At 31.4% G+C, this 11,606-nt stretch overlaps 1 protein-coding gene across 1 annotated transcript in view; it reads right to left on the bottom strand.

Annotated features, from left to right (window-relative positions):
- The window catches only part of dctn6 (dynactin subunit 6), a 19,774-nt gene extending 8,787 nt beyond the window's left edge, over window positions 1–10,987 (bottom strand). The window contains exon 1 of the mRNA XM_081394302.1: window positions 10,909–10,987. Coding sequence (XP_081250428.1) covers window positions 10,909–10,946 — 38 coding nt within the window. The 5' untranslated portion in view covers window positions 10,947–10,987. The remainder of the gene's footprint in view (window positions 1–10,908) is intronic.
- Between the last annotated feature and the right edge of the window lie 619 nt (window positions 10,988–11,606).

Raw genomic sequence — 11,606 nt, 5'->3', positions numbered from 1 at the left:
AGAAAGAAAGAAAGAAAGAAAAGAAAGATTAGTTAGAAAGAAAGAAAAAGAAAAAAGAAAGATTAGTTAGAAAGAAAGAAAGAAAGAAAGAAAGAAAGAAAGAAAGAAAGAAAGAAAGAAAGAAAGAAAGAAAGAAAGAAAGAAAGAAAGAAAAAAGATTAATTAGTTAGAAAGAAAGAAAGAAAGAAAGAAAGAAAGAAAGAAAGAAAGAAAGAAAGAAAGAAGATTAATTAGTTAGAAAGAAAGAAAGAAAGAAAGAAAGAAAGAAAGAAAGAAAAGATTAGTTAGAAAGAAAGAAAGGAAAGACAGAAATAAATAAAAAAGAGATAAAGAAATAAGAAGGAAAGAGTAGGTAGAAAGAAAAATAAAGATTAGTTAGAAAGAAAAAATAAAGATTAGTTAGAAAGAAAGAAAGAAAAAAGAAAGATTAGTTAGAAACAAAGAAAGAAAGAAAAAGAAAGATTAGTTAGAAAGAAAGACAAAGAAAGAAAGAAAGAAAGAAAGAAAGAAAGAGAATGAAAGAAAGAAAGAAAAAAAGAAAGATTAGTTTGAAAGAAAGAAAAAATAAAGATTATTAAGAAATAAAGAAAGAAAAAAATAAAGATTAGTTAGAAAGAAAGAAAAAAGAAAGATTATTAAGAAAGAAAAAGAAAGAAAGAAAGGAAAAAAGATTAGTTAGAAAGAAAGAAAAGAAAGAAAGATTAGTTAGAAAGAAAGAAAGAAAGAAAGATTAGTTAGAAAGAAAGAAAGAAAGAAAGAAAGAAAGAAAGAAAGAAAGAAAGAAAGATTAGTTAGAAAGAAAGAAAAAGAAAAAAGAAAGATTAGTTAGAAAGAAAGAAAAAGAAAAAAGAAAGATTAGTTAGAAAGAAAGAAAGAAAGAAAGAAAGAAAGAAAGAAAGAAAGAAAGAAAGAAAGAAAGAAAAAAGATTAATTAGTTAGAAAGAAAGAAAGAAAGAAAGAAAGAAAGAAAGAAAGAAAGAAAGAAAGAAAAGATTAGTTAGAAAGAAAGAAAGAAGATTAGTTAGAAAGAAAGAAAGAAAGAAAGAAAGAAAGAAGATTAGTTAGAAAGAAAGAAAGAAAGAAAGAAAGAAAGAAAGAAAGAAAGAAAGAAAGAAAGAAAGAAAGAAAGAAAGAAAGAAAGATTAGTTAGAAAGAAAGAAAAAGAAAAAAGAAAGATTAGTTAGAAAGAAAGAAAAAGAAAAAAGAAAGATTAGTTAGAAAGAAAGAAAGAAGATTAGTTAGAAAGAAAGAAAGAAAGAAAGATTAGTTAGAAAAAAAGAAAGAAAGAAAGAAAGAAAGAAAGAAAGAAAGAAAGAAAGAAAGAAAGAAAGATTAGTTAGAAAGAAAGAAAAAGAAAAAAGAAAGATTAGTTAGAAAGAAAGAAAAAGAAAAAAGAAAGATTAGTTAGAAAGAAAGAAAGAAAGAAAGAAAGAAAGAAAGAAAGAAAGAAAGAAAGAAAGAAAGAAAGAAAGAAAGAAAGAAAGAAAAAAGATTAATTAGTTAGAAAGAAAGAAAGAAAGAAAGAAAGAAAGAAAGAAAGAAAGAAAAGATTAGTTAGAAAGAAAGAAAGAAGATTAGTTAGAAAGAAAGAAAGAAAGAAAGAAGATTAGTTAGAAAGAAAGAAAGAAAGAAAGAAAGAAAGAAAGAAAGAAAGAAAGAAAGAAAGAAAAGAAAGATTAGTTAGAAAGAAAGAAAAAGAAAAAAGAAAGATTAGTTTGAAAGAAAGAAAGAAAAAGAAAAAAGAAAGATTAGTTAGAAAGAAAGAAAGAAAGAAAGAAAGAAAGAAAGAAAGAAAGAAAGAAAGAAAGAAAGAAAGAAAGAAAGAAAGAAAGAAAGAAAGAAAGAAAAAAGATTAATTAGTTAGAAAGAAAGAAAGAAAGAAAGAAAGAAAGAAAGAAAGAAAGAAAGAAAGAAAGAAAGAAAGAAAGAAAAAAGATTAATTAGTTAGAAAGAAAGAAAGAAAGAAAGAAAGAAAGAAAGAAAGAAAGAAAGAAAGAAAGAAAGAAAGAAAAGATTAGTTAGAAAGAAAGAAAGGATAGACAGAAATAAAGAAAAAAGAGAAATAAGAAGGAATGGTAAGTAGAAAGAAAGAAAGATTAGTTAGAAAGAAAGAAAGAAAGAAAGAAAGAAAGAAAGAAAGAAAGAAAGAAAGAAAGAAAGATAGAAAGATAGTTAGAAAGAAAGAAAGAAAGAAAGAAAGAAAGAAAGAAAGAAAGAAAGAAAAAGGCAAGACAGAAATAAATAAAAAAGAGATAAAGAAATAAGAAGGAAAGAGTAGGTAGAATGAAAAATAAAGATTAGTTAGAAAGAAAAAATAAAGATTAGTTAGAAAGAAAGAAAGAAAAAAGAAAGATTAGTTAGAAACAAAGAAAGAAAGAAAAAGAAAGATTAGTTAGAAAGAAAGAAAGAAAAAAAGAAAGAAAGAGAAAGAAAGAAAGAAAGAAAAAAAGATTAGTTTGAAAGAAAGAAAAAATAAAGATTATTAAGAAATAAAGAAAGAAAGAAAAGATTAGTTAGAAAGAAAGAAAAAATAAAGATTATTAAGAAAGAAAAAGAAAGAAAGAAAGGAAAAAAGATTAGTTAGAAAGAAAGAAAAGAAAGATTAGTTAGAAAGAAAGAAAGAAAGAAAGAAAGAAAGAAAGAAAGAAAGAAAGAAAGAAAGAAAGATTAGTTAGAAAGAAAGAAAAAGAAAAAAGAAAGATTAGTTAGAAAGAAAGAAAGAAAGAAAGAAAGTAAGAAAGAAAGAAAGAAAGTAAGAAAGAAAGAAAGAAAGAAAAAAAGATTAATTAGTTAGAAAGAAAGAAAGAAAGAAAGAAAGAAAGAAAGAAAGAAAGAAGATTAGTTAGAAAGAAAGAAAGAAAGAAAGAAAGAAAGAAAGAAAGAAAGAAAGAAAGAAAGAAAGAAAGAAAGAAAGAAAGAAAGAAAGAAAGAAAGAAAGAAAGAAAGAAAAGAAAGATTAGTTAGAAAGAAAGAAAGAAAGAAAGAAAGAAAGAAAGAAAGAAAGAAAGAAAGAAAGAAAAGAAAGATTAGTTAGAAAGAAAGAAAGAAAAAAAGAAAGATTAGTTTGAAAGAAAGAAAAAGAAAAAAGAAAGATTAGTTAGAAAGAAAGAAAAAAAGAAAGATTAGTTTGAAAGAAAGAAAAAGAAAAAAGAAAGATTAGTTAGAAAGAAAGAAAGAAAGAAAGAAAGAAAGAAAGAAAGAAAGTAAGAAAGAAAGAAAAAAAAAGATTAATTAGTTAGAAAGAAAGAAAGAAAGAAAGAAAGAAAGAAAGAAAAAAGATTAGTTTGAAAGAAAGAAAAAATAAAGATTATTAAGAAATAAAGAAAGAAAGAAAAGATTAGTTAGAAAGAAAGAAAAAATAAAGATTATTAAGAAAGAAAAAGAAAGAAAGAAAGGAAAAAAGATTAGTTAGAAAGAAAGATTAGTTAGAAAGAAAGAAAGAAAGAAAGAAAGAAAGAAAGAAAGAAAGAAAGAAAGAAAGAAAGAAAGAAAGAAAGAAAGAAAGAAAGAAAGAAAGAAAGATTAGTTAGAAAGAAAGAAAAAGAAAAAAGAAAGATTAGTTAGAAAGAAAGAAAGAAAGAAAGAAAGTAAGAAAGAAAGAAAGAAAGAAGAAAGATTAATTAGTTAGAAAGAAAGAAAGAAAGAAAGAAGATTAGTTAGAAAGAAAGAAAGAAAGAAAGAAAGAAAGAAAGAAAGAAAGAAAGAAAGAAAGAAAGAAAAGATTAGTTAGAAAGAAAGAAAGAAAGAAAAAAAGAAAGATTAGTTTGAAAGAAAGAAAAAGAAAAAAGAAAGATTAGTTAGAAAGAAAGAAAGAAAGAAAGAAAGTAAGAAAGAAAGAAAGAAAGAAAAAAGATTAATTAGTTAGAAAGAAAGAAAGAAAGAAAGAAAGAAAGAAAGAAAGAAAGAAAGAAAGAAAGAAAGAAAGAAAGAAATAAAGAAAGAAAAAAGATTAATTAGTTAGAAAGAAAGAAAGAAAGAAAGAAAAGATTAGTTAGAAAGAAAGAAAGAAAGAAAGAAAGAAAGAAAGAAAGAAAGAAAGAAAGAAAGAAAGAAAGAAAGAAAGAAAGAAAGAAGATTAGTTAGAAAGAAAGAAAGAGAGAAAGAAAGAAGATTAGTTAGAAAGAAAGAAAGAAAGAAAGAAAGAAAGAAAGAAAGAAAGAAAGAAAGAAAGAAAGAAAAAAGATTAATTAGTTAGAAAGAAAGAAAGAAAGAAAGAAAGAAAGAAAGAAAGAAAAAAGATTAATTAGTTAGAAAGAAAGAATAGTTAGAAAGAAAGAAAGAAAGAAAGAAAGAAAGAAAGAAAGAGAGAAAGATTGATTAGTTAGAAAGAAAGATAGATTAGTAAGAAATAAATAAAGATAGATAAATTAGTTAGAAAGATAGATAGATTAGTAAGAAACAAAGATAGATAAGTTAGTTAGAAAGATAGATAGATTAGTTAGAAAGAAAGAAAGAAAGAAAGAAAGAAGATTAGTTAGAAAGAAAGAAAGAGAGAAAGAAAGAAGATTAGTTAGAAAGAAAGAAAGAAAGAAAGAAAGAAAGAAAGAAAGAAAGAAAGAAAGAAAGAAAGAAAGAAAGAAAGAAAGAAAGAAAAAGAAAGAAAGAAAGAAAGAAAGAAAGAAAGAAAGAAAGAAAGAAAGAAAGAAAGAAAGAAGATTAATTAGTTAGAAAGAAAGAAAGAAAGAAAGAAAGAAAGAAAGAAAGAAAGAAAGAAAGAAAGAAAGAAAGAGAGACAGATTGATTAGTTAGAAAGAAAGAGAGATAGATTAGTTAGAAAGATAGATAGATTAGTTAGAAATAAAGAAAGATAGATTAGTTAGTTAGAAAGATAGATAGATTAGTTAGAAAGAAAGAAAGATAGATAAGTTAGTTAGAAAGATAGATATATTAGTTAGAAAGGAAGAAAGATCGATAAGTTAGTTAGAAAGAAAGAAAGAAAGAAAGATAGATTATTTAGTTAGTTAGAAAGATAGATAGATAGATTAGTAAGAAATAAATAAAGATAGATAAATTAGTTAGAAAGATAGATAGATTAGTAAGAAACAAAGATAGATAAGTTAGTTAGAAAGATAGATAGATTAGTTAGAAAGAAAGAAAGAAAGAAAGAAGATTAGTTAGAAAGAAAGAAAGAGAGAAAGAAAGAAGATTAGTTAGAAAGAAAGAAAGAAAGAAAGAAAGAAAGAAAGAAAGAAAGAAAGAAAGAAAGAAAGAAAAAAGATTAATTAGTTAGAAAGAAAGAAAGAAAGTAAGAAAGAAAGAAAGAAAGAAAGAAAGAAAGAAAGAAAGAAAGAAAGAAAGTAAAAAGATTAATTAGTTAGAAAGAAAGAATAGTTAGAAAGAAAGAAAGAAAGAAAGAAAGAAAGAAAGAAAGAAAGAAAGAAAGAAAGAAAGAAAGAAAGAAAGAAAGAAAGAAAGAAAGAAAGAGAGACAGATTGATTAGTTAGAAAGAAAGAGAGATAGATTAGTTAGAAAGATAGATAGATTAGTTAGAAATAAAGAAATATAGATTAGATTAGTTAGAAATAAAGAAATATAGATTAGTTAGTTAGAAAGATAGATAGATTAGTTAGAAAGAAAGAAAGATAAGTTAGTTAGAAAGATAGATATATTAGGTAGAAAGGAAGAAAGATCGATAAGTTAGTTAAAAAGATAGATAGATTAGTTAAATTGATTCGTTAGAAAGTATTAGTTAGAAAGAAAGATTAGTTAGAAAGAAAGAAAGAAAGAAAGAAAGAAAGAAAGAAAGAAAGAAAGAAAGAAAGAAAGAAAGAAAGAAAGATTAGTTAGAAAGAAAGAAAGAAGGATTAGTTAGAAAGAAAGAAAGATTAGTTAGAAAGAAAGATAGATAAGTTAGTTAGAAAGATAGATAGATTAGTAAGAAAGATAGATAGATAAGTTAGTTAAAAAGATAGATTAGTTAAGAAAGAAAGATACGTTAGTTAGAAAGATAGATAGATTAGTTAGAAAGATAGAAAGATTAGTTAAAAAGAAAGAAAGATGGATTAGTAAGAAAGAAAGATAGATAAGTTAGTTAGAAAGATAGATAGATTAGTAAGAAAGAAAAATAGATATGTTAGTTAGAAAGATAGATAGATTAGTAAGAAAGAAAGAAAAAAGATAGATAAGTTAGTTAGAAAGATATATAGATTAGTTAGAAAGAAATATAAGTTAGTTAGAAAGATAGATTAGTTAGAATGAAAGAAAGATAGATAAGTTAGTAAGAAAGATAGAAAGATTAGTAAGAAAGAAAGAAAGAAAGAAAGATAGGTTAGTTAGAAAGATAGATTAGTTAGAAAGAAAGAAAGATAGATAAGTTAGTTAGAAAGATAGATAGATTAGTAAGAAAGAAAGAAAGAAAGATAGATCGATAAGTTAGTTAGAAAGATAGATAGATTAGTTAGAAAGAAAGACAGATTGATAAGTTAGATAGATAGATAGATAGATAGATAGATAGATAGATAGATAGATAGATAGATAGATAGATAGATAGATAGATAGATAGAAAAGGTTTGAAGATAGATAGATAGATAGATAGATAGATAGATAGATAGATAGATAGATAGATAGATAGAAAAGGTTTGAAGATAGATAGATAGATAGATAGATAGATAGATAGATAGATAGATAGATAGATAGATAGATAGATAGATAGATAGATAGATAGAGAATGGTAGTTTAATTGAGTCTAGGGCTTCAGAGAATTTAGATTTGAGATTTTGGCTTGTACACTAATGGGCTACCGTAGTCTTGGCTCAATTTGAGCAGTCTGCAATGAAAGTCTATGGGATTTTTATGATTTTGAATATTAATTTTTAAGAAAACCGTAAGTCAAACCAGTCTGAAAAGATATAGCACACCAAGTCAGAACAGTATGAAGGTCTGACCCGAGTTTGGAGTATGTAGCTTGAACGGTCTAGGAGGAGTTAGTGTCCCAAAATTTGCGGTCAGAAAAAGAAGTAAGAAGAAGAAGAATAACTAGAATGTACATTTCCTGAAGAAAATGTGAAGTGGTGCTTGCAGTGGCAAAACTCGCCACTCGGTTGCTAGAGTGTGGTACATGATTGCATACAAGCCAACAAACATGTCTGTACGATGTTCTGGTGCTGAGATATGGCTTATTCATGTTGTTCAGGTGGTTGCTAGGGTTTTGCTAGGGTGTTCTGTGTGGTTGCTAGGGCTTTACTAGGTGGTTGCTAGGGTGTTCTGGGTGGTTGCTAGGGCGTTGCTAGGCAGTTGCTAGGGTATTCTGGGTGGTTGCTATGGTGTTGCTAGGCGGTTGCTATGGTATTCTGGGTGGTCGCTAGGGCGTTGCTAGGCAGTTGCTAGGGTATTCTGGGTGGTTGCTATGGTGTTGCTAGGCGGTTGCTAGGGTATTCTGGGGGGTTGCTAGGCAGTTGCTAGGGTGTTCTGGGTGGTTGCTAGGGCGTTGCTAGGCAGTTGCTAGGGTATTCTGGGTGGTTGCTATGGTGTTGCTAGGCGGTTGCTAGGGTATTCTTGGTGGTTGCTAGGGTGTTGCTAGGCAGTTGCTAGGGTATTCTGGGTGGTTGCTATGGTGTTGCTAGGCGGTTGCTAGGGTATTCTGGGGGGTTGCTAGGCAGTTGCTAGGGTGTTCTGGGTGGTTGTTAGGGTGTTGCTGGGGTATTCTGGGTGGTTGCTATGGTGTTGCTAGGCGGTTGCTAGGGTATTCTGGGGGGTTGCTAGGCAGTTGCTAGGGTGTTCTGGGTTGTTGCTAGGGCATTGCTAGGCAGTTGCTAGGGTATTCTGGGTGGCTGCTATGGTGTTGCTAGGCGGTTGCTAGGGTATTCTTGGTGGTTGCTATGGTGTTGCTAGGCGGTTGCTAGGGTATTCTGGGTGGTTGCTAGGGTATTCTGCGTGGTTGCTAAGGAATTGCTAGGCAGTTGCTAGGGTGTTCTGGGTGGTTGCTATGGTGTTGCTAGGCGGTTGCTAGGGTATTCTGGGTGGTTGCTAGGCGGTTGCTAGGGTATTCTGGTTGGTTGCTAGGCAGTTGCTAGGTGGTTGCTAGGGTATTCTTGGTGGTTGCTAGGGCGTTACTAGGTGGTTGCTATGGTATTTTGGGTGGATGCTAGGGCGTTGCTAGGCAGTTGCTAGGGTGTTCTGTGTGGTTGCTAGGCAGTTGCTAGGTGTTCTGGGGGGTTGCTAGACAGTTGCTAGGGTGTTCTGGGTGGTTGCTACGGTATTTTTGGTGGTTACTAGAGCGTTTCTAGATGTTGCTAGGGTGTTCAGGATGGTTGCTAAGGTATTTTTTTAGTTGCTATGGTGTTACTAGGTGGTTAGTAGTTGTCAAAGATGGTTACTATGGAGTTTTTATAGAGTTATTAAAATCTTTAATAAAGAGTGCCTTCAGTACGGCACTCGGCCTGCGGCCTATGGCCGAATAGGCACAAGCATGGAGCAATATCGCAAGGCCACGAGTGTATTATTGCGTTAAAAAATACAAAAAAAATTAAAAACAAATTTTTTTTGGTTTAGGGTGGTTGCTAGGGAGCTCTTAGTGGTTGCTAGGGTGCTGAAACTGGTTGCTAGGGTGTGGCTATGAAGATTTTAGGCCATTACTTATTGGCTGCTTGATAATATAAATCCTCTGAGGGAGAGAGAGAGGGAGAGACGCAGGGCTGTCAGGCCCTTTGGAGTCTGTGTGTGTGAAAACGGCAGTTGGGATTCAAATGTTTTTAGAACTCCCAATGCAAAGTCAATGGGGACTTTTTTGGCCGCTTTTTCGTCCGCTGTGCGAACATCGTACACCCGATCGCTTAGAAAAGTCATAGCACACCTCTCCTCAATGAGCCGGTCGATTTGACACTTCACTCAGGGGCCTGTGACAAACGGTGCGGGGCGCATTACGCGCCAAACTTTGTCCAGAATAATAATAATAATAATAATAATAATAAGAATAATAAGTATGAGCAATAACAATAGTGATGCCTTGCTTTCAGCAAGCACCACTAATAATAAGTTTAAATAGGATTTCAGTAAGTTGGCTTTCTCAAGCCAACTTAATTAACGTTTGACGAGTCGTGGGTCTCTTTAATTCAGGGGTCACCAAACTTTTTTCTCTGGGGGCCACATTATCGTTCCTGACTGTGATGGGGGGCCGGGGCCGGGTCAGCTATATAACATAGAATCGTATGACCCAGACCAAAATGACCACCAGCAGGCCTCATTGTGTAGTAGAGATTACTAGCCTGGCACAGCCATCCCCACTTTGTGTATATTCACACTACTATATCAACACTTGATTCCTGGCACATATTTGTGTATCTTTACTAGTGGTTTGCAAAAGTTGTAATCGAGTCTTCACACTTTGTTTTATTTAAAGTTATTCTTCACAAATAATCGTTGGTCCACTGTTCTTTGAAAACTCTGCACTCTCTTTTAGGGGTGGAACGGTACACAGAAGTCACGGTTCGGTTCATACCTCGGTTCAGACATCACGGTTGGGTACAGTGAAGGGAAAAGCAAAACAAAAATGCAGAAGGCTTGTGCACGTCTCAGGCTGGACCACCAAAAGAAAAATAAATGTCTTAAGCCTTGGATTTTTTTTTTTTAAATAAGTTTTATTAATAAAGTAAAGGCATAGAACCAGTTTATTTGTAGTGCACTGACAATAGTTTTATATAATTAGTTCATTAATTCAATTAATAAAAATACCTTGATATGTTTGGTAATTGTAGCTACCTGAATTAATTGAAAATTAATCTTCTACATTTCAGATTAATATATTTGTTTTCTTTAAAAATGTAATTAACAGTAACTTAAACACTTTGCAGTTTGAATGATGTCCTGCATAAACTAAATGACGGAGTATGTTTTTATGTTTCCACTGTTCGATCGCGGCCGCGCCACACACACACGCACGCACGCACGCACACACACACACAAATATAAGTAAACACTTTACGACTTTCCGATCGCGCCCACACCTCTCTCTCAACATATTCCAGCATTGCAATCTTTACACCGCAGCCTGCTTCAGAGCTTCAGAGCTAAGGCGGAGCTACAGATTAGGTGTCCCTAAGAATCTGCGTATCTAACAGTAGTTCCGCATTACATTAATTAAATTGCACGCAAGTTTTATTTATTTTTATACCGTGTATTCTCCGTGTAAATGTATGCACCAAACTGTGACGCCCGTACCATGACGTACCATCCATGACGACTTTTGGGGATTGCCTCATAGGGCCTGTTCAAGTAGTGGGGGGCAGAGAGGCTGGGGGGCCAGTCAAAGGGGGGTGGCGGGCCTGAGTCGGCCCGCGGGCCTTAGTTTGGTGACCCCTGCTTTAATTCATAAATCACTTATTCAGGAGAGAAGGAACTTAGGCTACTGTCCTGATTATCTGACAAATGGGACAGTATGAATGATAGTAGATCACTGTAACATCACGTGACCAGATCACTGTAACATCACGTGACCAGATCACTGTAACATCACGTGATCACAGATGAAAGACCTTCTTCATTCGGGCTTGAAATTAAACTTACAAAGTCAAAAGACAAATAACAAACTTGCACAAGAATCCTTCAGTTTGAGGCTTCTTTTTCCCACTTAAAAGTAGCAAGTTGTGTTTTTACTATCGATCATGAATAAACAGTGATGATAAATCTGAAATGATTTTAAGATCTTTGGCTCTAACATTCCTATTTATCCTGATTATTAATATAACAATAAATTAAACCGCCCGCTGGTCTTTTCCTCTAGATAATTCATAATGCATGTTAATAACACAGATATCAATATGACGTTGGGTGTGTCTGTTTAAATCTGGATTATTTTATATCTATTTTTAATCACACAGAGGTCTATATCGTATTATGGGCATGGTTGCAGCTGCATTCGTGAGATTTAGTTCTTAAAAACAAGACAAATTGTTGAAGAAATATATATTTTACCTTTTCTGCCCGGTTTGTTTTGCATTTGGATCCGCCATTTTAACTCGCTCGATGACGTCAGTGCTCGACTGAGCCGCCTGTTAGCGATGACGCGTGTGATCGATCGATGATGTCTGTTCAGTATACAGGCGCCCTAGGCAGTGTTCACTGGGCAGTGTTCACTTCACTTCACATCTGCCAGTTCCTCAGGGGCTCGGGTGTTTATATACATAACCCTAGCGGTCAAAAGTTTGGATACATTACTGCTTTCGATGTTATTGAAAGAAGTCCCTTATGCTCATCAAGCCTGTATTTATTTGATTCAATTATAGAAAAAAAAAAAACAGTAACATTGTGAATTATTACACATTTAAATAATGGTTTTCTCCTTTGATACTTTTTTAGGATTATTTGATGAATAAAATGTTAAAAAAAATAATAGCATTTATTTAATATCTAAATATTTTGTAACAATATACACTACTGTTCTTTTTTTTTTGGAAAGAAATCAATACTTTATTTCAGCAAGGATGTGCTAATTTGATAAAAAGTGATAGTAAAGACTTATTGCAACAGAGATCAGGCTGAGTAGATCCATGTGAGGTTTATTTAAATAAAGCTCAGTGCACAAACAGGAGTGGGTTGAAATCATAGACAGTAAAAGAAATGGACACAGCGACCCCATTGGATTCAACGGAGAAAAGTGAAGTCAACTAGAA

The sequence above is a fragment of the Scardinius erythrophthalmus genome, assembly GCF_964197995.2.
Source record: "Scardinius erythrophthalmus genome assembly, chromosome: 2".
Classification (NCBI taxonomy): domain Eukaryota; kingdom Metazoa; phylum Chordata; class Actinopteri; order Cypriniformes; family Leuciscidae; genus Scardinius; species Scardinius erythrophthalmus.
The sequence above is the reverse complement of the archived record's forward strand: the minus strand, read 5'-3'. Positions and strand labels throughout refer to the sequence as shown.